Source organism: Bactrocera dorsalis, chromosome 3 (genome assembly GCF_023373825.1).
Source record: "Bactrocera dorsalis isolate Fly_Bdor chromosome 3, ASM2337382v1, whole genome shotgun sequence".
Taxonomy (NCBI): domain Eukaryota; kingdom Metazoa; phylum Arthropoda; class Insecta; order Diptera; family Tephritidae; genus Bactrocera; species Bactrocera dorsalis.
The window spans coordinates 78,048,183-78,072,619 of record NC_064305.1 but is presented as its reverse complement, the minus strand read 5'-3'; the positions used below and the strand labels follow the sequence as shown (position 1 = coordinate 78,072,619).

At 36.6% G+C, this 24,437-nt stretch overlaps 4 protein-coding genes across 4 annotated transcripts; 1 reads left to right on the top strand and 3 right to left on the bottom strand.

The window, feature by feature from the left end:
* Positions 1–80: 80 nt before the first annotated feature.
* On the top strand, positions 81–2,886 carry LOC105229194 (uncharacterized). Its single transcript, XM_049453064.1, has 4 exons — positions 81–439; positions 540–784; positions 2,336–2,446; positions 2,537–2,886. Exons 1-4 carry the CDS (start codon positions 299–301, stop codon positions 2,685–2,687), a joined length of 648 nt encoding a protein of 215 aa, XP_049309021.1. The 5' UTR covers positions 81–298; the 3' UTR covers positions 2,688–2,886.
* Positions 2,711–6,984, bottom strand: LOC125777727 (cytochrome P450 4p1-like). Its single transcript, XM_049453062.1, is given in 9 exon segments — positions 2,711–3,237; positions 3,304–3,618; positions 3,690–3,897; positions 3,899–3,908; positions 3,977–4,241; positions 4,555–4,655; positions 4,734–4,815; positions 4,882–5,079; positions 6,651–6,984. Coding segments are annotated over 9 exon segments (1,539 nt in total). The 5' UTR covers positions 6,850–6,984; the 3' UTR covers positions 2,711–3,076.
* Positions 6,985–10,347: 3,363 nt separating this feature from the next.
* Positions 10,348–15,725, bottom strand: LOC125777726 (cytochrome P450 4p1-like). The gene is made up of 8 exons (XM_049453061.1): positions 15,392–15,725; positions 13,797–13,994; positions 13,649–13,730; positions 13,470–13,570; positions 11,543–11,807; positions 11,257–11,474; positions 10,871–11,185; positions 10,348–10,802 (listed from the first exon to the last, which is right to left on the bottom strand). Exons 1-8 carry the CDS (start codon positions 15,588–15,590, stop codon positions 10,642–10,644), a joined length of 1,539 nt encoding a protein of 512 aa, XP_049309018.1. The 5' UTR covers positions 15,591–15,725; the 3' UTR covers positions 10,348–10,641.
* A 3,939-nt stretch (positions 15,726–19,664) lies between these two features.
* LOC105229193 (cytochrome P450 4p1) lies at positions 19,665–22,836 on the bottom strand. Its single transcript, XM_049453063.1, is given in 8 exon segments — positions 19,665–20,249; positions 20,304–20,618; positions 20,691–20,908; positions 20,980–21,244; positions 21,559–21,659; positions 22,020–22,101; positions 22,168–22,362; positions 22,495–22,836. Coding segments are annotated over 8 exon segments (1,536 nt in total). The 5' UTR covers positions 22,694–22,836; the 3' UTR covers positions 19,665–20,088.
* Positions 22,837–24,437: the final 1,601 nt, after the last annotated feature.

Genomic DNA, 24,437 nt, shown 5'->3' with positions numbered 1-24,437 from the left:
AAACAAAAAAAAAAAAAAAACAACAACCTAACGCTTTTTAATCAACATTTACTTAGGCAGCGTTAAATTTAAGTGTTGGCCCAGCAGTGAGTAATGCAGTAAAAGCGTCGTTTAGTGCGCAGGTGTGAAGTCATTTCCATGCAATTAGCATTCTCACCTTGGCTGCGTGATGTTGCACCCCATTTCAGCATAAATTTATGTATGTTTATGCATAAAATGTGTACAGAAAGAAATGCTGCATAGAATCTACATTTGTGATTGGCTTAGCTGTGGCTTCAGTTGCCTTTAATTCTTTACAATGGTTGGTTGTTCTCTAAGCTTTTGGGTTTTTGTGTTTGTCGCACTCAACAACAGTAATAATATGCTGATTGACAGCACTAAATTACTCAGGAGTAAGCGGTGGCTGATATATCCGCGACAAGCGCCTACGCGTTTGCTTGTAAGTAATGAGCACACACCTTTTAATGACATTAACGAGCAGCAAATATTATTAATTTTAGTATATATTACACTTTTTTAATGAAATTTTATATATTTAGTTTATTGCCGGCATTGGCGTACCAGCCGATCTGGAGTATGAATCTCTTACCGTCGGTTATACCCTGAAGGCACAATTTTTTCTGCCCTATAACGCTACTACTTATCGTGAGAATCCATTTTATCCGGAGTATAAAAGTGAATTCAATGCTACACATCATGGTAATCATGATCATTATGGCTGGGAATCGCGATCATCGAAGCTGCGTTGGAATTTGTATTCGTGTATTGCTGAACGACTTGATAGGTAACTTTATAAAAATTTTATAAAAACAAGAAAAAAAGTAAACTTCGGTTACACCGAAGCTATAACACACAGAAGGGTCATTTCGTGTCATAAATGTACTATAAAGTGGTAAAAAATGGCGCCGATCTCAATAAATTCATCGGAGATTGTGGTGTTGCCTTGCTTTGGACCGTGCCTCTGTGCCAAATTTTGTGATGATATTTCGTCAAATAAAAAGTTTTCCATATAAGGATCGATTTTTATGGGTCAGTTTATATGGCAGCTATATGCTATAGTAGTCCGATCTGCATAATATCTTTGGAGCTTGTAATGCTACTTTAAGCAATTATCGATATTTCAAAAACTGAGGGAATGGGGTGATGGGAATCCCAGGAAAAGTGCTGCATCGACGAAGTCGAAACATACAGAGGATTTTTAGATGAGTGGGATTTATTGTCCATGAAAAGAGCAGGTATGTTTGGTATGTCAATGTCGGCTCTGACGGTGTTGAAGTTTAACCTGTTAACCGCTCTTCGCCTGCAATAGGTGGTGGTTTGTATCCAAATGCGTTATTCACTGGAATTGAGTGGGCGAAGGTTGTAACGGCTCCAATGCAAAGCCTTCAGTACATGACTGAAGCTAGTTGCGTATGTAGTTTGTTCGGTTTTTTGTCGTCGACGTAATCAGGGAGGGATGTCTTGATGCTGCTAATAGGCGGTGGCACTCTAAGCAGATGATTGCTTACGAAAACTGGCTACGCAGAATAAAATTGAACATAACCATAGGTTTGGTCAAATTCGGGAAGGACCTCTCCGAGCCATTTTATACCAGACGAGTTTTTAGACAGTGTGGTCCCCCCTTGCGCTTCTTCAATATTATGTTGAAATAAGTAATACGCGTTGCTAATCTGTACCGCAGTGGCACTATTAAACCTAAAAAGACAATGCAATTTTAGTGCGCAGTTGACACTGACTTCGTACACTGAGCCGTCAGCTCAACCTTTTCCAGCCGAGATAAATAAGTCAAAGAGGTTGGTCAATTGGTGAACGGGGGTAACACAAAGTAGCAGCAGGCTACATACCAAAATTCCAACATAAGTCTCACAAAAAAAACTAACTCTGTAGATCAAGGCGATCAGAATGACTCGTGACTCAGTTGAATTGATTATCAGACAGCTTGGTGCTACTTTTGGATGGGTAGGCAATTGAAAAGATCCTTATCTCGAAAAGCCAAAATTAAACTCTAGAAGTCTCTTGTGGACGATGACGAACATCTCAGTTCATTTGGAGTACTCGAGGGAAGTGTTTATCGCAAAGCCTTTGGAGCCATCCGGGTAAGCGATAAGTATCGAAGAAGATGGAACGACGAACCATAATTGTGATCATTCTGAACAACTTTACCTCATTGACAATGAGTCTGAAACCGGTTTTGGGTCAGCGATTTTTAAGGCGTAATTAAAAAATCTGATTGCTCGGTTGATAAGAGTTTCTCTAACATATTTCTAAAACCTGATCCATATGTAATATAAAAATCTATTATTTATTTTATTTTATATTATTTTTTTTATTAAAGCTACGGCTATAGCGGCACTGAATGCGTACTTAAAGCGATATGTGAAGCGAGCTCGCTGAGTTTTCAACGACTTCATGGTGTCTTCGAACAGATTGTGCATATTTTGCTGAGGTATTTAACTTACGGTTTTTATATAACTATCATTGGCTAAATACTAAGACAGATAATAATAAGAAAATACTGAATTTAATGCTTATCTAGTCCTAGCAGCTCCGTTGACCAAACGACGCCACAAAGTGTACAATATATAGAAGCAGAGAAGATCGGCAGAAGTTCCGGCGATTGCAGTTTTTACAACTGTAAAATTAGTATATTGGATTGGATATCAAGTGTGCTCAAAGTGGAATCGTGAAAATGTTTAGATTTAATTTCAAATCTGGCTCAAAATCATACATTTTATTAAGAATATTTTAAAATTAGTATATTAATTAAATTCATGTCTCAACATCATTAAAAAATTATATAATTCTTAAACAATGATATATGTATAAGTATAACAAATTCCAGAGCAAACTTAAATAAAGAAATAACCACAATAAATTAAACACAAACATATTTACATATAAAACAGAAAACATGAACACTGAGTTGCATTGATTATCAGACAGCTGATCAGTTGACAGCTGTCAAACTCACACAAATTTTCAAAAAACAATACTGTACATTTTATAAAATAAAGTTTGATTTTTTCTAAATTCACTGATGTCGCTTGACTATTTAAAAACTCTCTTTCTTCACTCTTCAAACTCTTTTTTCCAATTTCACTTTAATGATATTTGGTGTCCTTATAACCATGCCGGATTGGAGCTTTATATCTTGATCCTTCATTAGAGGTAAAATTTTAAATTTCTTCATGATGTTAACCAAAACCGTCTTGAGCTCGAGCATAGCGAATTTTTGTCCTACCAAAAGATTTATAATTTAACGTACATACATATTGGAAGAAAAGTGCAGCCTGCAATACATACCGATACAATTTCTTTGTCCTGCGCTGAATGGCACGTACGCGAAAGGATGTCGACCGGCTGACGCCTCAGGCGTGAAGCGTTCCGGATCGAATTTATCAGGATTCTCAAAGTACTTAGCATTTCGATGTATATCTATTATATGTATGATTATTTGAGAACCTTTCGGCAATATTAGGTTATTGGCAAGGCGGGTTTCATTCGTAACCTCACGCCCTATAACCGGCACTGAGGGGTATAGACGTAGGGTCTCCTTAATGAAACACTCCAGATACTTCAGTTTGGCCAGCTGCTGAATGTCCAATTGGCTCAAATCATCTGTTGGCGAATAATAAATAAACATAATGTCATATTGCAAAGACACAACTAAGCAAAGGGGGCGTACGAACCTTCAACATGTTCAAGTATTTCTTGATAACAGCGTTCTTGCATTTCTGGGTATAGTGAAAGGTTCATAAGTGAAAATAAGAGCGCCATCGATGTGGTGTCGAATCCTTCAAACATAAATGTGTCCACTTCTTCGCATATGCCCACATGATCAATGAGTCCATCGCGTTCGGCGCGCAAGAGTGTGTCCAACATGGCGTGGCGTTTTTTTCGTATAGAAGCTAATGCAAATATAAAATAGTTGCTATTTTATTAGCAATTTGTGAAATTTTGTTTCAAACCCACTTACCTTTGGTTGTCATCCGCCTTGTCTTCACTATGCTCCGGCTCTTCCGCGAATACTTGACGTCGCTTGTCAATAATCTCACTGGAGAAATTATGCACAATTGAAATGTGTTTCGCAACTTTAGGCGCTAAAAATACTTTGTATACGGAATCGAGGATATAAAATGGATTACGGATACGCATCAAAAACACTTCCTCGATCATTTTGAAGCTGGCGCGATATTGATCGGCATTCATTTGCTCATCCAATTTGACACCCAATGCGGTCTCTGTAAAGCGAGGTAAGGCATTGTAAAAAATTTACACATTCCACTCAATAAAGCCTAAATCAGAAATGATCCTTTTAAGATGAACTTTAAGCTACGTTTCGATATACAAAACTCTAAAAATATGAATCTACAACAAGTTCCAGGAGCTTTCAAGGTATGCTTATTGAAAAGCATAACTATTATTAAAATCATTGGAGGTTAATTTGGAGTATGTTCTTTAAATTACAGAATAAGTATCTTTTGAGTAATTTCTGGCATTCAAATTTATCACCAAAAAATATTTGAAAAAATGTATGTTGTTTTTAAAGCTTACCACAAATGGCGTTCAGTGTAAACTTTGGTATGATTTCGTTTAAAGTTACAGAGCTTAAATCGCCGGCTTCTAAACTCTCCACAAATTTTTTACTCTCTTCTCTGAAACAAATGTATAGACATATATATATAAACATATATTTATTTAGATTAAATATATTCACACTAACAAAAACTCACTTAAAAATTTCTTCAAATTGTCCAAGTATATTAAAATGGAAGGCAGGAGTCAGCATTTTTCTACGAGAGTGCCATTTTTTACCTAAGATATTAGTGAAATTATCATAGCATTTAGCCCAAATAACATATACTCAAATAAATACTGTACCCGATGACGTCAGCAGTCCTCTATTTAGGAATGGCTCCAAAAAATTATAAATAATACCCTTAGTGGTTAGATTGTTTTGATCGTTCATCACTAGTTCAGCATCCTCAGCGGTAATAATGTTGTAAAAAGGTGTGAATAATCCATATAGTACATAACTACGTTTCATTTCGGCAGCAAGTTTGCGGGAGAAGTCGAACACTGTCGGGAAATTTAAAACATATAATGAGTTCTATGCATATATACAAATTATGAAGATGACCAGAGCCGCGTGACTGTCTGTCTATCAGTCCGTTCGTCTGTGTGTGATAACTTGAGCACAAATTATGATGTTTTAAAGAAATTTATTAGAGGTATTCCTTGACCTCTTAGAATAATTGGTTTTACAAATATGAATCGGTCTATTGCAAAAAAATGTCATTGTGACGAATTTACAAGATCTTGCTCGCTTGACCACCAGAATCGTCTTCTTCGCGAATTGGGCTGGCAACAACTTGAAAATGATCCGGATTCAGCGATGAGTGGCTTCAACAATAAGCAAAATTATTGGTCAGGCAGCAATCCACACGTACTCCATGAGTCACTATTGCATCTCGAAAAAATTACGGTTTGATGCGGTTTATGAGCCAGCGGCGTCACTGGGTCGTACTTCTGTACTGTCTGTGATGATCAAGACTGGCACGTTACTGTGAATGGGAATCGCTAGCGCTTAATGGCAATCGAATATTTTTGGCCCGATTTGGATGATATGGACATGAACTATATGCGGTTGCAATACGATGGCGCCACAAGCCACACAGCGAATGTCACAATCGATTTATTGAAAAACAAGTGATATTTCACGAAATGGTTCAGTCAATCAGTCAATTGGCCGCCTTGGTCGAGCGATTTGGCACCGTTAGAGTATTTCCTGTAGGACTACATCAAGTCTATGGTCTATACCAAAAGTCTGCCGATTTATGCTTGAAAACCGGCAAAAATTGTGTTCAGCATGCAAAAGAAATCGATTTTCATACATAAAAACCTCGATTGTACTTTGACGGGAATAAAAAATTTCATTTGTTATCATTATTTCAAACCGTGTTTGCTTAAAAATCTCGAGTATATTGGAGCAAGGTCGATGCAAAAAGCTCAGACTTTTCGCTGATCTTAACATAGTGAATAAGGCACCAAATTTCATTGTAAGCCATTAACGGTTTCGTCAAATAATGAATGTAGGCTTACACAACAGTTTTTAATTTCAAGCTTTGTCAACATGTTAGATTATTTAGTTTTCAAATTTGTTTTTTCGAATACAAAACAATGCCAATTTTAATTACAGTCATCAGCGTGTAAAGTTATAAAAACCAACATCGATGACAATGTAATGATTCAATTAAAAGTTACATATTTATATACATATGTACATCAACTGTATGAACTTTGAACCAATTACTGAATAGTGATAAAGACACCCACAATTACTATAAATTGTAAATTCAATACAATATTAAAATGTGAACAATAAAAGCAAATGATCCACAAAAAGTATATTTATACTATATACGTATACGAGTATTAAGAGAATTTTTTAGGTAATAAAGTCTGCGAATTAGTTGAAAAAAGTTGAAAGTGCCGACTCATCTTCATTCAAGTTCAATAACAACTCAGGTACTTAGTAACTATTGGTAGTCGTAACGGATTAACAATGCAGTCAGCTTGTATAATCATAATGTGCTCATTCCTTAATGACACAGCAATTTCCGAAACATTAAATAAACACACAAACTTACTGTTATCAGGGGATACAGAGAAATCGAAGGCATTGCCAAATATTGTGCGTCCCTTGCACAGCGCCACTGAATTCTCCAAGGGCGTACCATCAACTGTTTTCACTCGCTTGGTAAATAATGTCAGCACCACATAATCCTTATTTAGTTTGTAGAGCCAAGCGATTATGATCGCACCGATCACTAACGTCCAGAAGACCATGGCGTATGCGTTACAATTCCAATTAATTCAATTTTACAATATCCAACAAAAGATATCAATAAACAAAATACGCAAGGAAAACCAAAAACAAAGAATATGTGCTCGCTTGGAAGACAAAATTGCTACTAAAATATCGCATAGAATTAATCAAGTCTAGTGAGCGCTGACAATGAAATCAAGAGCGTGCCATTGTTTATCAGCAACCAGAACATTTGTTTTTACTTTGGTATGGATAAGCGTGCAAGCATATATATGTATATGTGTGTGTGTAAAGTAAGTGGGACTAATATACAGCTCAAAATATTGCAGAGTAGATATATACATTTATATGTGTATGAATATATGTTCGCTTTATGTTTCATTTGTTTTCACCCACTGCTCAGCCGGCCGGTTATACTGACTGCGCGATGAGTTGCAATTTTGTGAAGTCGTTTAACACGTTGATTTATTTGATTGGAAGCAATAATACGAGTACATTTTATGCCGTTAGTTCAAAATCTCTTAAAATCTATAAAAGGCTAAGTCGAAGATAATACGTATTTTCTTTTTAAAATAATGCTTACAGAAGTTCTCAGTTTTCGAACACTATGGCTGTCGGCCAGCTTGTTAAGCTCTTCACATTCACTGGTTTAGGTCTCTCTTGGAATGCCGTCCCACCGTTCCCTTATACCGAGTTGCTGATGAGTGATCGCAGAGAGCAGGAGCGAAAGTCGAGTAGGAAATCGTTCAGCTTTTTCCTTGTGTTTGTTGATGTGCGGTTTCATCCTTCACAGAGGCGGTTGTGTATCTTAGTTGCAACAAGATAGTGGTCCGAGTCAATGCTACGACCTCGGAGTGTACGTACATCTAAAAACTGGAGACGTGTATTCCGTCTATCACAACATTATCGATCTGGTTGATGGCTTTTCGATTCGGAGATATCCAGGTAGCTTGATGAATTTTCTTTTGATTGAATCTAGTACTACAGATAACAATATTTCGAGCCACGGCGAAGTCAAACAGCCTCAACCCATTTGGGGATGTTTTATCTTGGAGGCTGCATTCACCGACCGTTGTGCCAATACCTTCTTTGCCCAGTATCTAAGCACGATTTTGGGCAAAACATCTTTGGTCACATCGCCCTTCTCTTCCGGCATTGGCGCATATCAGCTATATGTTAAAGATATTCAGTTTGAAACAGATTGTGGCTAGACGTTCTCTCCAACCACGAATCCCACAACGAATTTACGCTCCTTTTTATGGAGTGGAGTAAATGCCACAGGGACCTACTCGCCTCAGTCCTTGGCCGGTCTATCGCATTTCTTGGACGGACGGATGTTTTTAGCTACCCAAAGGATACCTGGTGTAAGACCGGATGTCGGGAGCTGCTTGAGCTAAATGAGAATGGCACTCAACTTACAAGTCCGATTTCGCCTATTTTCACATTTTTACAGTGTTTAAAGAAAAGTTAGAAATCGTTCTTCTCAGCAAATTATAAAGTTGTAACAGCTTTAGTGGTTTGTGAGACATACACATTAAACTTATAAGGAGGCGAGACCAAAGTATTTTGATGGCTTGGTTCGATACCACACTTATGCAATACCAATAACCCCATTAAGGAACATAAAGTTTCATCAATTTTTGCTCAAGTTATTGGTTGCACAGACAGACCTACCGAAGACGGATGAACAGGTGAACAACAATAATGGCAACAATAAATTTATATAGTTAAGTGGGCGTGGTCATTTTCATAATATCTAAACGATATTATTCCGCTAAAGATCGAATACTTATCAGACCTGTCAATTTGGTTGACTTGGTTGTATTTAATTCATACATTTGTCAGTGATTAAAATATATGTTTACATAAATAAGTAGTAGGGTATGCTAGTTGATAAGAGAGCTCTAAAGTTTGTTTACTGCAGAAGAGTGTGACAACAGGTTTTAACTCATTATTAAATTCCGAAAACAAAAGCACGATTTGCTATTTTATAAATTTTTTCTTACTATTGCAAGATGTTGACACAGAGTATAATAGTTTTTTTCGCCTAACGGTTGTTTGTATTACCTAAAACTAATCAACATAGATAAGGAGTTATATATAGTATATACATGATAAGGATGGTGAGACAATTTGAATACCGAGTGACTGTTGATCAGTTTGTTTGTCTGTCCATGAAAGCGATAACTTGAAATAATTCAGATATTTTAATGAAATCTAATAAATGGGCGTAATCGGCGTGGTAGATATTTTGTTAAAATTGAAATAACGTTAGAGTGAATAAAATCGGGTGAAAATTCGCCCTAGACCCCATATAGTAACTTACAAACCTTAAGCGGGTAAAACTATTTCCCCGGCATTGATCCTGGCAAGTTGCAAGAACATGAAATATTCAGTTACACCCGAACTAAGCCCCTCCTTACTTATTTTATTACATATGTACACTGCCATTCATAATTTGTATATATGTATGAATACCGGTTAGTATAATATTTACTCTTCAACTCTATTTATGTAGTTTGTTTTATCAGAATGCATTCACTTAACCCTTGCTAGGCCGAAGTAATATAAAGGGTGATCCACTTCGAGATTCCATAATTTTATAAAGAAAACACACAGAAATTTTAAATTTAATGGAGAGGGTTTATTATCATTCGAAAAAACATTCTTTGGCATTAATTTTTTGAAGATTATCTCTTTCAAATATTGGCCGCTGCTACGTCCCAGATGGTCCACCCGTTGAGTACAATTTTCTATGATTCGTTCGGCCATTTCGCCTGTAGCTGGCCAATGACACGCGTGATCCGCTTAGACTTTACACATTACCTATCCCCGCAGGAAAAAGTCTAACGGTGTTATATCACACGATCTTGGTGGCAAATCGATCGGCCCAAAACGTTTAATTATCTGCTCACCAAAGTATTCTCTCAATAAATCCATTGAATTATGCAATAAGCGTTTCAATTTTAGGTATCAAATAGTCGGTCTCACTGACATCATTTACGACTCCCCACTGTCTTCGTGTATACTCTCAGCTACAGCTGCTACATATTCTTCACTGTGTGCTGGACGTCGTCTATTAGGTCGAATATTATCCATTAATGAATGCTGGGTTTCATAATGGGTGATGCTGTTGTGAATAGTACGCTCACTAGACCGATTATGTTGATCATAAGTTGAGCTTTACAGAACGTGAATTTTCGAAATACTTAAAGTTGAACGATTTGTAAATATTGTTCAGTCGTAAGTCTTTCCATGATAAAATGGCAAACAAAACTGAGTAAAAATAACATGACATTTTGACGCGTCTCATGCATGATCTGTCAAACTACTAATGAAAAAAGTACCTCTCTTGGATCACCCGTTATATACCTTCTTTCAGCTGGTTTCAGGTGAGTTTCATTTTAGACAGAATTAAATAATATTTAGTAATAAAGATATGGAACTTTTTTCATTTTTTGGGAGCAATTTGATATACTTATTCTTTAGAATACTTCAAAATAAACAATAAAAACAAATTATTTGTTATAATATTAATATTGTATTATATATATTATATACAATATATGAATATTACGCGAGGTACGAACAACATTTAATGTGTACTAGAAGCGTTATCAAAATCGAGCTTATTTCCAGAAGAACGATTCCTTAAAAGACACCTGGACAGTTGTCAAAACCTTACAAGTTTTTAAAAACAATACTCAATAATTTAGAGAACTAAGCAACAATTTTTCAAAATTGATTGTGAAGATTGATCTTTTCAAATAACTCCTTTAATTAAACACAATGTTAATACCTTTTATAAAACTTTAAACTCTTTTTTCTAACTTCACTTTAATTATATTTGGTGTCCTTATAACTATGCCGGCTTCGAGCTTTATATCTTGATCCTTCATCAGAGGTAAAATTTTAAATTTCTTTATGATGTTAACCAAAACCGTCTTGAGCTCGAGCATAGCGAATTTTTGTCCTACCAAAAGATATACAATTATGATTTTTTATACATATTGGAAGAAAAGTGCAGCCTGCAATACATACCGATACAATTTCTTTGTCCTGCGCTGAATGGCACGTACGCGAAAGGATGTCGGCCGGCTGACGCTTCAGGCGTGAAGCGTTCCGGATCGAATTTATCAGGATTCTCAAAGTACTTAGCATTTCGATGTATATCTGATATATGTATGATTATTTGAGAACCTTTCGGCAATATTAGGTTATTGGCAAGGCGGGTTTCATTCGTAACCTCACGCCCTATAATCGGCACTGAGGGGTACAGACGTAGGGTCTCCTTAATGAAACACTCCAGGTACTTTAGTTTGGCCAGCTGCTGAATGTCCAAATGGCTCAAATCATCTGTTGGCGAATAAGAAATAAACATAATGTCATATTGCAAAGACACAACAAAGCAAAGGGGGGATACGAACCTTCAACATTTTCAAGTATTTCTTGATAACAGCGTTCTTGCATTTCTGGATATAGTGAAAGGTTCATAAGTGAAAATAAGAGCGCCATCGATGTGGTGTCGAATCCTTCAAACATAAATGTGTCCACTTCTTCGCATATGCCCACATGATCAATGAGTCCATCGCGTTCGGCGCGCAAGAGTGTATCCAACATGGCGTAGCGTTTCTTCGTATAGAAGCTAATGCGAGTATAAAATTGTTGTTATTTTATTAGCAATTTGTGAAATTTTGTTTCAAACCCACATACCTTTGGTTGTCATCCGCCTTGTCTTCACTATGCTCTGGCTTTTCCGCGAATACTTGACGTCGCTTGTCAATAATCTCACTGGAGAAATTATGCACAATTGAAATGTGTTTCGCAACTTTAGGCGCTAAAAATACTTTGTATACGGAATTGAGGATATAAAATGGATTACGGAAACGCATCAAGAATACTTCCTCGATCATTTTGAAACTGGCGCGATATTGATCGGCATTCATTTGCTCATCCAATTTGACACCCAATGCGGTCTCTGCAAAGCGAGGTAAAGGATTGAAAAAAAATGTAAACGTATTACTCAGTAAAGTCTAAATCAGAAATTATCCTTTTAAGATGAACTGTTATTTGTAAGGCCTGATAACTTTAAGTAACGTTTCGATAGATATAACTCTAAAAATATGAATCTACAATAAGTTCTATAATTTTTCGAGAAATTCCTATTTCAAAGCCTAACTATTATTAAAATTCTTGGAAGTTAATGTGCAGTTCGTTCTTTGAATTATAGATTTTCTACCTGGATCTAATCAAATTTGACGCGGACTACTTGAAATATTGGTTATAACCGCATGAGCCGTGTCTACGCCAATAAAGAAAGCTTCAAAGTATCGTCATTATCTTACAGTCTGTCAAGTAAGAGCGTGGTCGGGATAATTAAAAAAACAAATATTTTATGAAACTTTCATATTTATATATACATTGTACACATGTGTGCAGTCACCACCGGCGTCGATAATTGCCTGGCATCTCCGAGGCATGCTTTCTACTAATTGACGGCGTATTCTAGTGGCAAGGATCTGCTTCAAAGTGTACGTGCGTCTTCCACGAAGCTTCTGTTTAATATGTGCCCACACATTTTTAATAGGGTTTGCATCGGGCGACTGCGACGGCCAATCCAATGTGTCTATATTGAGTTTTCCACTGAGTACAGAGCTTGCTGTGGTGTTTAGGATCGTTGTCCTTCTGCAGAATCCATTTTTTTCATCATTTTTGCTGATGAACTATCGTTTGGCAGATAGCAGTAAGGCCTTTTTGTAGATTTTTATCATTTTCTCGGCATTTAGGTTGCTCAATCCCTGCTTTTAGAAGCAGCCCCAAAGATTCACTTTATTTTATGCTTTACGGTTCGCAGAGCAAGCTTTTTGGTGGAAGTTGACCAGGCTTGCGTGAGGACAGAACGTGCCCATATAGAACATTCATCAGTAAAAATGACATTTTCAAAATCTCTATCAATATTCTCATGCACCCAAGCGAGTCGCTTTGTCAGAAGTTTTGCAGTCAACAGAGGCTTCTTCATTGTGTTGCGCCATTTCAGATTATGAGTATGAAGAAGGGTTCGGATAGTTTCGTAGGATATATCTAAATCTTTTGTCATTAATTTTGCTTGTCCTTGCCGCAGTGTTAAAGCAGGATTCCGCGAAAACAGATTCGTTATTCTTTTTTCATCTTTTTTGTTCACTTTTCCTATCGAACCACGTTCTGGTAAATCATCGACATTTTTAGCCATTTTATATCGCTGTATCCACTTCTGTACAAATGCCTTCGACTTTCTCATATATTTAGCAGCCGCTGATTGCAACATTTTTGAACCTTTCGGGTGGATGCAAAGGAACACAGCTTCGTAGCGCGACGCGTACTAAGCACTCATGGCGTTTAACGTGATTCTCTTTCAAAAGATCAACGACAACTGAACCTCTGTTGATAATGCATCAAGGACAAAGTTTCCTTCTGTCAGTAAAGTCGACCACGCACTTACTTGCCAGACTGTATATGTATGTATGTATCCATTGCATTCTTTCATTTTCCCAGGCATAAACTTAACATGTTATATGAAAATAGCTACTTGTCGGGTAATTTCTGGTATTAAAATTCATCACTGAAAAATATTTGAAGATATGTATGTTGTTTTAAAGCTTACCACAAATGGCGTTCAGTGTAAATTTTGGTATGATTTCGTTCAAAGTTACAGAACTTAAATCGCCGGCTTCCAAGCTCTCCACAAATTTTTTACTCTCTTCTCTGAAACAAATGTATAGACATATATATATAAATATATATTTATTTAGATTAAATATATTCACACTAACAACAACTCACTTAAAAATCTCTTCAAATTGTCCAAGTATATTAAAATGGAAGGCAGGAGTCAGCATTTTTCTACGAGAGTGCCATTTTTTGCCTAAGATATTAGTGAAATTATCATAGCATTTAGCCCAAATAACATATTCTCAAATAAATACTGTACCCGATGACGTCAGCAGTCCTCTATTTAGGAATGGCTCCAAAAAATTATAAATAATACCCTTAGTGGTTAGATTGTTTTGATCGTTCATCACTAGTTCAGCATCCTCAGCGGTGATTATGTGGTAAAAAGGTGTGAATAGTCCATATTGTAGATAACTGCGTTTCATTTCGACAGCTAGTTTGCGCGAGAAATCGAAGACTGTACGGAAATTCAAAACATGTACTGAGTTATATATGTACAAAGTATGTAAAAATGATCAGGATGATGAGATCCAGGTGATTATATGTCTATCTGTCCGTTCGTCTGTCTGTGATAACATGAGTAAAAAAAAAGATGAGAGATTATTACAGGTATTCCTTGGCATCCAAGAGAATTGGTATTGCAGATAGGAAGCGGTCCATTGCAAAAAAATGTCAATGTGACGAATTTACTCGTACAAGATCAAATTGACGCAGGAACTGAAGGCGCTTGACTACCAGAATCGTCATATGTTCGTGAATTGGGCTGAGCAACAACTTGAAAATGATCTGGATTTTCATCGAAAAACCATCTTCAGCGATGAGTGGCTTCAACAATAAGCAAAATTATTGGTCAGGCAGCAATCCACACGTACTCCATGAGTCACTATTGCATCTCGAAAAAATTACGGTTTGGTGCGGTTTATGAGCCAGCGGCGTCACTGGGTCGTACTTCTGTACTGTCTGTGATGATCAAGACTGGCACGTTACTGTGAATGGGAATCGCTACCGCTTAATGCCAATCGAATATTTTTGGCCCGATTTGGATGATATGGACATGAACTACATGTGGTTTCAACAGAATGGTGTCACAAGCCACATAGCGAATGTCACAATCGATTTATTGAAAACCAAGTTTGGTGAACGTGTTATCTCACGAAATGGTCCAGTGAATTGGCCGCCTTGGTCGTGAGATTTGACGCGGTTAGACTAGTTCCTGTGGGGCTACGTCAAGAATATGGTAATCTTAATAACTTGAATAAGTTACCAATTTTGTTGTAGGTCATTAACGGTTTCGTCATGAATGTAGGCTTACGCAACAGTTTTTAATTTCAAGCTTTGTCAACAGGTTAGATAATTAAGTTTTTCAAACTTGTTTTTTTTTCGAACACAAAACAATGCCATTTTTAATAGCAGTCATCAACGAGTAAAATAAAAATATCAAAATCGATGATGACGTAATGATTCAATTAAAAGTTACATATTTATATACATATGTACATCAACTGTATGAACTTTGATCCAATTGCTGAACAGTGATGAAGACAACCACAATTACTACAAATTGTAATATTAAAATATGAACAATAAAACTAGATGATTACTTCATGTAATCGCATTAATCCACAGAAATATATATATATATGTATACCCTTAAGAGTATTTTTTAGGTGTTAAAGTCCGCGACTTTGCTGATGAAAATTGAAAGTGCCGACTCATCTTCATTCAAGTTCAATGAAAACTCAGGTACTTAGTAACTATTGGTAGTCCTAATGGATTAACAATGCAGTCAGCTTGTGTAGTCATTCCTTAATGACACAGCAATTTCTGAAACATTAAATAAACACATAAACTCACTGTCATCGCCGGATACAGCCAAATCGAAGGCATTGCCAAATATTGTGAGTCCTTTGGGCAGCGCCACTGAATTCTCCAAGGGCGTGCCATCAACTGTTGTCACTCGCTTAGTAAATAATGTCAGCACCACATAATCCTTATTTAGTTTGTAGAGCCAAGCGATTATGATCGCACCGATCACTAACGTCCAGAACACCATGGCGTATGCGTTACAATTCCAATTAATGCAATTTTACAATGTCCAAAGAAGAAGACAATAAACAAAATTAGTTAAGGAAAAGCCAAAAAAATAATATGTGCTCGCTTGGAAGGCAAAATTGCTACTGAAATATCGCATAGAATTAATCAAGTCTAGTAAGCGCTAACAATGAAATCAAGAGCGTGCCATTGTTTATCAGCAACCAGAACATTTGTTCTTACTTTGATATGGATAAGCGTGTAAGCATATATATAAATACAAGTATGTATATGTGTGCAACTCAAAATATTGCAGAGTAGATATATACATGTATATGTGTATATATATGTGTTCGCGTTCTGTTTCATTTGTTTTCACCCACTGCTCAGCCGGGCGGTTACATTGACTGCGCGATGAGTTGCAATTTTGTGAAGTCGTTTAACACGTTGATTTATTTGATTGAAAGCAATAATACATATATTTTATGCCATTAGTTCAAAGTCTCTTAGAATCTATAAAAAGCTAAGCCGGAGATAATACATATTTTATTTTTAAAATGAACGTGATGAAAATTTGGTGATAGAAAAATTGTCTGGTCATCGTGATTGTTCGAAACAATGAACATAACCAAAAATAGAAGCAAAATATACGCATTTATGAAATGCAATGCTATTTGTAGCTTATTACAAAATCGAAATTTTATGTGAAATTCTTTTGTGGAACATTCCATTTATAACAAGTACCCTCTTAAATACAAAACACAACATTTTTAAACCCGTCAGGAAGGGTTAAGTTATACGAGTTTACTCTTCTTCTTCTTCTTTATTGGCGTAAACACAGCTTACACTGTTATAGTCGAGTTTAACTCAGCGCGCTAGTCGTTCTTCCTTTTCGCTTTTTGGCGCCATTTGGAGATTTCAAGAATATGCTCCGGTCTTGAAACCTTTTATTAGTCTACGCATCTTTTCGTAGAGTTTTCGACCACAATGGCTGTCGGCCAGCTTGTCAAACTCTTCATATTCTCGCGTTTACTAAGTCTCTATTGGACCCACTGTTCACTTATATCGAGTTGCTGATGAGTGATCGCGGAGAGCAGGAGGGAAAGTCGAGTAGGAAATCGTTCAGCTTTTTTCTTGTGTTTGTTGACGTGCGTTTTTTTCCTTCACAGAGGCGGGTGTGGATCTTAATTGCAACGAGATAGTGATCTGAATCAATGCTGGGACCTTGGAGCGTACGCACATCTAAAACACTGGAGACATGTATTCCGTCTATCACTAAGTGATCGATCTGGTTGGTGGCTTTTCGATCCGGAGACAGCCAGGTGGCTTAATGAATTTTCTTATGCTGGAATTTAGTACTACAGATAACCATATTTCGGACCCCGGAAAAGTCAAACAGCCTCAACCCATTTGGGGATGTTTTATCTTGGAGGCTGCATTCACCGACCGTTGTGCCAATACCTTCTTTGCCCAGTATCTAAGCACGATTTTGGGCAAAACATCTTTGGTCACATCGCCCTTCTCTTCCGGCATTGGCGCATATCAGCTATATGTTAAAGATATTCAGTTTGAAACAGATTGTGGCTAGACGTTCTCTCCAACCACGAATCCCACAACGAATTTACGCTCCTTTATATGGAGTGGAGTAAATGCCACAGGGACCTACTCGCCTCAGTCCTTGGCCGGTCTATCGCATTTCTTGGACGGACGGATGTCTTTAGCAACCCAGAGGATACCTGATCTAAGACCTGATGAGAATGGCACTCAACTTACAAGTCCGATTTCGCCTATTTTCACATTTTTACAGTGTTTAAAGAAAAGTTAGAAAGAATTCTTCTCAGAAAGTTATAAGGTTACAATAGCTTATAAGGAGGCGAGACCAACGTATTTTGATGGCTTGGTTCGATACCACCCTTATGCAATACCAATAACCTCATTAAGGAACACAAAGTTTCATAAATTTTTGCTCAAGTTATTGTTTGCACAGACAGACCTACGGAAGACGGGCGGACGGACGGATGAACAGTTGAACAACAATAATGGTAACAATGAATTTATATAGTTAAGTGGGCGTGGTCATTTTCATAATATCTAAACGATATTGTTCCGCTAAAGATCGAATCCTTATCAGATCTGTCAATTTGGTTGACTTGGTTGTATTCAATTCATACATTTGTCGGTGTATAGAACATATGTTTACAAAAACAAGTAGAAGGGTATGCTAGTTGATAAGAAAGCTCTAAAGTTAGTAGTTAAGTAACAGTTTGTTATTATTAGGTGCAGAAGAGTGTGACAACAGGTTTTAACTCATTATTAAATTCCGATAACAAAGAACACGATTTGCTATTGTAAAAATTTTTTATACTCTGGCCACATGTTGCTATAGAAATTAAAATATAAAACTGTAATTTGGCACAGTGGCTTGCAGTAGCAAGGATAGCCTGTGAACTAAAAATACATAAAAGAGGCATGACCCCACCCTCTAGTAGGTTTAATCTACATATCTACTAAACCACTAAAGCTAGAATTAAGAAATTCGGAAACAATAAATCATATAAGAACTTTTACCGACCGCGTGAAAATGATGTTGATGAGGGCTTTATAGGAGCTAGTGCCATCGCCTCTATTTAGGTGAAATAACATATCTCCTGACCAACCGACCAATTTCAAAATCGGTACATAAAGCTATTTAGGCATACCCACGTTACAGTGTGAAAATGGGAATTCCCACGACACCTACTTTTCATACAGCACAATTTAAATTCTATATGATTTTTCCCTTTCTAGTCACAAGTCAAGTACCAATGCAATCAATTGCCAACTTGGACCATAACTGTTCAAGCTCACAATTTGGACCCGAATATGTAGTCTCCAATGCATATGACTAACTTTTTGTTGAAAATATCGGTATATCTGTGAGATATGTTATCGAAAGTCGAGAAATGTGTTTCCTAATAATCAAAACTGGATTGAATCGATCAATACATCCTAAAAAATATTTCGAACCAGTTGGCTTTATACTACATATCTATATATATAAAAAATATCGGCCAATCCGGTAGTTATTTTCATAAAATTGAGAGTGCGTGTATTTTTTATAACGGTACGAAAATTTACCTTAGACCCCATATAGTAACTATTTCTCCGACATTGATCCTGGCAAGTGGCAAGAACATGAAATGTTCGGTTACACCCGTTACTAAGCCCCTCCTTACTTATTTTATTGCATATGTACACTGCCATTCATATATTTGTATATATGCTTGAAAACCGGTTAGTATAATTTTTACTCTTCAACTCTATTTTGTAGCATGTTTTATCAGAATGCATTCACTTAACCCTTGCTAGGCCGAAGTAATATAAAGGGTGATCCATATCGAGGTTCCATACTTTTTTAAAGAAAACAGCACAGAAATTTTAAATTTAATGGGGAACAGTAATTGGTATTTATTTTTTGAAGATTAACTTTTTCAAATATTGGTCGCGGCTACGTCTCAGATGGTCCACCCGTTGAGTACAATTTTCTATGAATCGTTCAAGCATTTCGACTAGTAACCGGCGAATGATACATAGACTTTACACATTACCTATCCCCTCAGGAAAAAGTCTAACGGTGTTATATCACTCGATCTTGGTGTCAAATCGATCGGCCCAAGACGTTTAACTATCTGCTCCCCAAAGTATTCCCTCAAAAAATCCATTGAATGACGCAATAAGCGTTTCAATTTTAGGTATCAAATAGTCGGTCTCACTGACATCATTTACGACTCCCCACTGTCTTCGTGTACACTCTCAGCTACAGCTGCTACATTTTCTTCACTGTGTGCTGGACGTCGTCTATTAGGTCGAATATTATCCATTAATGAATGCTGGGTTTCAGTATGGGTGATGGTGTTGTGATTAGTACGCTCACTAGACCGATTATGTTGATCATAAGTTGAGCTTTACAGAACGTGAATTTTCGTAATAAAGTTGAACGATTTGTAAATGTTGTTCAGTCGCAAGTCTTTCCATGATAAAATGGCAAACAAAACTGAGTAAACATAACATGACATTTTGACACGAATCATGCATGAGATGTCAAACTACTAATGAAAAAGTACTTCTCTTGGATCATCCGTTATATACCTTCTTTCAGCTGGTTTCAGGCGAGTTTCATTTTAGACAGAATTAAATAATATTTAGTATTAAAGATATTTTTCAGAACACTTCAATATAAACAATAAAACCAAATTATTTGTTATAATATTAATATTGTATTATATATATTATGTACAATATACGAGTATGTACAGCATCTAATATGTACTTGAAGCATTATAAAAAGCGAGCTTATTTCCAGAAGAATGATTCCTTAAAAGACACCTGAACAGCTGTCAAAAACTTACAAGTTTTTAAAAACAATACTAAATAATTTAGAGAATTAAGTAGCAATTTTTCAAAATTGCTTGTGAAGATTGGCCTTTTCAAACAACTCCTTTAACTAAACAGAACATAACATATCTACTTTTTATAAAACTTCAAACTCTTTTTTCTAACTTAACTCGAATGGCATTTGGTGTCCTTATAACTATGCCCGCTTCGAGCTTTATATCATGATTCTTCATCAGAGGCAAAACTTTAAAAGTCTTCAAGATGTTTACTAAAATCGTCTTCAATTCCAGCAAAACGAATTTTTGTCCTACCAAAAGATATACAGTTATACATATTCGTAAGAACAACAGCGAATACATACCGATGCAATTTCTTTGTCCTGCGCTGAATGGCACGTACGCGAAAGGATGTCGTCCGGCTGACGCTTCAGGCGTGAAACGTTCCGGATCGAATTGGTTCGGATTTTCATAGTACTTAGCACTTCGATGTATATCGTAAATATATATGGAAATTTGTGTACCTTTTGGTAATATTAGGTTATTGGCAAGGCGTGTTTCACTCACAGCCTCACGCGCTATAAATGGCACTGAGGGATAGAGCCGTAAAGTCTCCTTAATGAAACACTATAGGTACTTCAGTTTAGCCAGCTGCTGAACATTTAGTTGGCTCAAATCATCTGTTAGCGAATGATAAGTAAACGTAATGTCATATTGCAAAGACACAACCAAGCAAAGGGGGGGGTACGAACCTTCAACATGTTCAAGTATTTCTTGATAGCAACGCTCTTGCATTTCTGGATATAGTGAAAGGTTCATAAGTAAAAACAAAAGCGCCATCGATGTGGTGTCGTAGCCTTCATACATAAATGTGTCCACTTCCTCACATATACCCACATGATCAATGAGTCCATCGCTTTCGGCACGCAGCAGTGTGTCCAACATGGCGTAGCGTTTTTTCGTATAGATGCTAATGCAAGCATATGTAAAATGGTTTTTATTTTATTATCAGTTTCTGAAATTTTGTTTCAAACCGCTTACCCTTGATTGTCCGGGCCGATGTTTTCATTATGCTTAGACTCTTCCGCGAATAGTTTCCGACGCTTGTCAATTATCTCACTGGAGAAATTCTGCACAATTGAAATGTGTTTTGCAATTTTAGGCGCTAAGAATACTTTATAAATGGGATCAAACATAAAAAATGGATTACGGAAACGCATCAAGAATACTTCCTCGATCATTTTGAAGCTGGCGCGGTATTGATCAGCATTCATTTGCTCATCCAATTTGACACCCAATGCGGTCTCTGTAAAACGAGGTAAGGCATTGTAAAAAATTTACACATTTCACTCAGTAAATCCTAAATCAGAAATGATTCTTTTAAGATGAACTTTAAGCTACGTTTCGATATACAAAGCTCTAAAAATATGAATCCACAACAAGTTCTAGGACCTTTCGAGGTATGCTTATTGAAAAGCATAACTATTATAAAAATTATTGGAGGTTAATTTGGAGTATGTTCTTTAAATTACAGAATAAGTATCTTTCGGGTAATTTCTGGTATTAAAATTCATCACTAAAAAATATTTGAAAAAATGTATGTTGTTTTTTAAAGCTTACCACAAATGGCGTTCAGTGTAAATTTCGGTATGATTTCGTTCAAAGTCACAGAACTTAAATCGCCGGCTTCCAAGCTCTCCACAAATTTTTTACTCCCATCTCTGAAAGGAATGTGCATAGATGTATTTATTGAATTGTTATTTAAATTTATTAATTTACAGTTGCTCTGTCTATACGATATTCGTGCGTTTTTTTTTTAATTCTGCCTTTTATTTAAGGGGTTATATACAGTTAGCATTTTCGAAAAATCGGTTTCTTTTATGTTATTTTCTTAATGTACATACATTTAAAAAAAAATTATAATAATAATAATGGCATACCTTTACCGAAAAACAGCAGCTTTCCAACGCTTTTTCCGAGTATTGGAGCAATAAAAAAATAATTAATTTACGCAATTTCTTGATAAACCGCACGTGTATACTTATAGACCCAATATATACCAAATATATTAGAAAACTCACTTAAAAATCTCTTCGTATTGTCCAAGTATATTAAAGTGAAAGGCAGGAGTCAGCATTTTTCTACGAGAGTGCCATTTTTTGCCTAAGACATTGGTGAAATTATCATAGTATTTAGCCCAAATAACATATTCCCAAATAAATGCTGTACCTGATGAGGTCACTAGTCCTCTATTTAGGAACGGCTCCAAAAAATTATAAACAATACTCTTTTTAATCAGACTCTGATCGTTCATCACTAGTTGAGCATCCTCAGCGGTAATTATCTGGTAAAAAGGCCTGAATAATCCATATAGTACATAACTACGTTTCAATTCGCCAGTAAGTTGGCGCGCGAAGTCGAACACTGTGCAGAAATAAAAAATGTATTTTATCCACCGTAGAAATTAAATTTTTATTATAATTTTCAATTTCTCCAATTTCTCTTTAATGAGACAGCAATTCTTGAAATAATGTCTAAATAAACACACAAACTCACAATTGTCAGAGGCTAATACAAAATCGAAGACATTGCCAAATATTGTGCGTCCTTTGGGCAGCGCCACTGAATTCTCCAAAGGCGTGCCGTCAACTGTTCGCACTCGTTTAGCAAATAGTGTCAGCAACACATAATCCTTATTTAGTTTGTAGAGCCAAGTGATTATGATCGCACCAATCACCAACGTCCAGTACACCATGACGTATAAGTTACAATTCAAATTAGAAGGACAAAATGAATATCAGTAAAAATAAAGTGTTCGTTAGAAAGTCGACATTGTAACTAAAATTGTACGGAACTAATAACATCTTATGAACGCTAATAATAAAATCAATATTAATAATATTGCATAAAATGTATAAATATATGTAATGTGGTGCTAAATTTGCATTTTTATGCAATTTTATAATGTTGCTAAACTTTTTTTTTTATTTGGTATAATACATATTAATACTTATTAATCTAGTCAGTGCCGAAAGTTCAAAGTCACGTGTAATGCTATTCCTTCCCTTCACAAATATAAACGATTCCATACAATTTATTTTGATCGATCATTTTCTGGAGAAAATAAAACGAACTTTAGAGCTAAAGAGACAAGGTACAATCTTCTATTAGAGTGTACAGCTCCAGGCGTTCGTTGGTTAGCTTCAACAACCGCGCCGTTAATTTTACTTTCTTCAGACTGTCTAGGGAAGCGATGTTCATGGGTTTAGTTGTAAGGGAGGACAAGACGAAATATCTTCTGTCATCAAACAAACAGTCTTTGCACTCGCGACTTGTCTCTCACGTCATTGCTGACAGTTGTAACTTTGAAGTCGTAGATAATTTCGTCTATCTTGGAATCCAGCATTAACACAAACAACAACGTCAGCCTCGAAATCCAACGCAGAATAACTTTTGCCAACAGGTGCTATTTCGGACTGAGTAGACAATTGAGAAATAAAGTTCTCTCTCGACGAACAAAGACCAAACTCAACAAGTTCGTTATTATGCAGAGGCGAGAACAATAACATCATCTGGAGAGCAGGCCTAGAAGTGTACGAGAGAAAACTTTGCCGAAGATTTGTGGCCTTTGCGCGTTGGCAACGGCGAGTATCGCGTTCGATAGAGCGATGAGCTGTACGAGATATACGATGACATTCGAATGCTGGCTGAAGTTGGCTAGGTCATGTTCAACAGAAAGACCTCAATACCGTTGGACAGATCCGATAGAGAATGACCTGGTTCTACTTGGTATCACGAATTTGAAAAAATATTACTAACGGGTGATTTTTTTTGAGGTTAGGATTTTCATGCATTAGTATTTGACAGATCACGTGGGATTTCAGACATGGTGTCAAAGAGAAAGATGCTCAGTATGCTTTGACATTTCATCATGAATAGACTTACTAACGAGCAACGCTTGCAAATCATTGAATTTTATTACCAAAATCAGTGTTCGGTTCGAAATGTGTTTATCGACAAATTTTGTTCAGCGATGAGGCTCATTTCTGGTTGAATGGCTACGTAAATAAGCAAAATTGCCGCATTTGGGGTGAAGAGCAACCAGAAGCCGTTCAAGAACTGCCCATGCATCCCGAAAAATGCACTGTTTGGTGTGGTTTGTACGCTGGTGGAATCATTGGACCGTATTTTTTCAAAGATGCTGTTGGACGCAACGTTACGGTGAATGGCGATCGCTATCGTTCGATGCTAACAAACTTTTTGTTGCCAAAAATGGAAGAACTGAACTTGGTTGACATGTGGTTTCAACAAGATGGCGCTACATGCCACACAGCTCGCGATTCTATGGCCATTTTGAGGGAAAACTTCGGACAACAATTCATCTCAAGAAATGGACCCGTAAGTTGGCCACCAAGATCATGCGATTTAACGCCTTTAGACTATTTTTTTGTGGGGCTACGTCAAGTCTAAAGTCTACAGAAATAAGCCAGCAACTATTC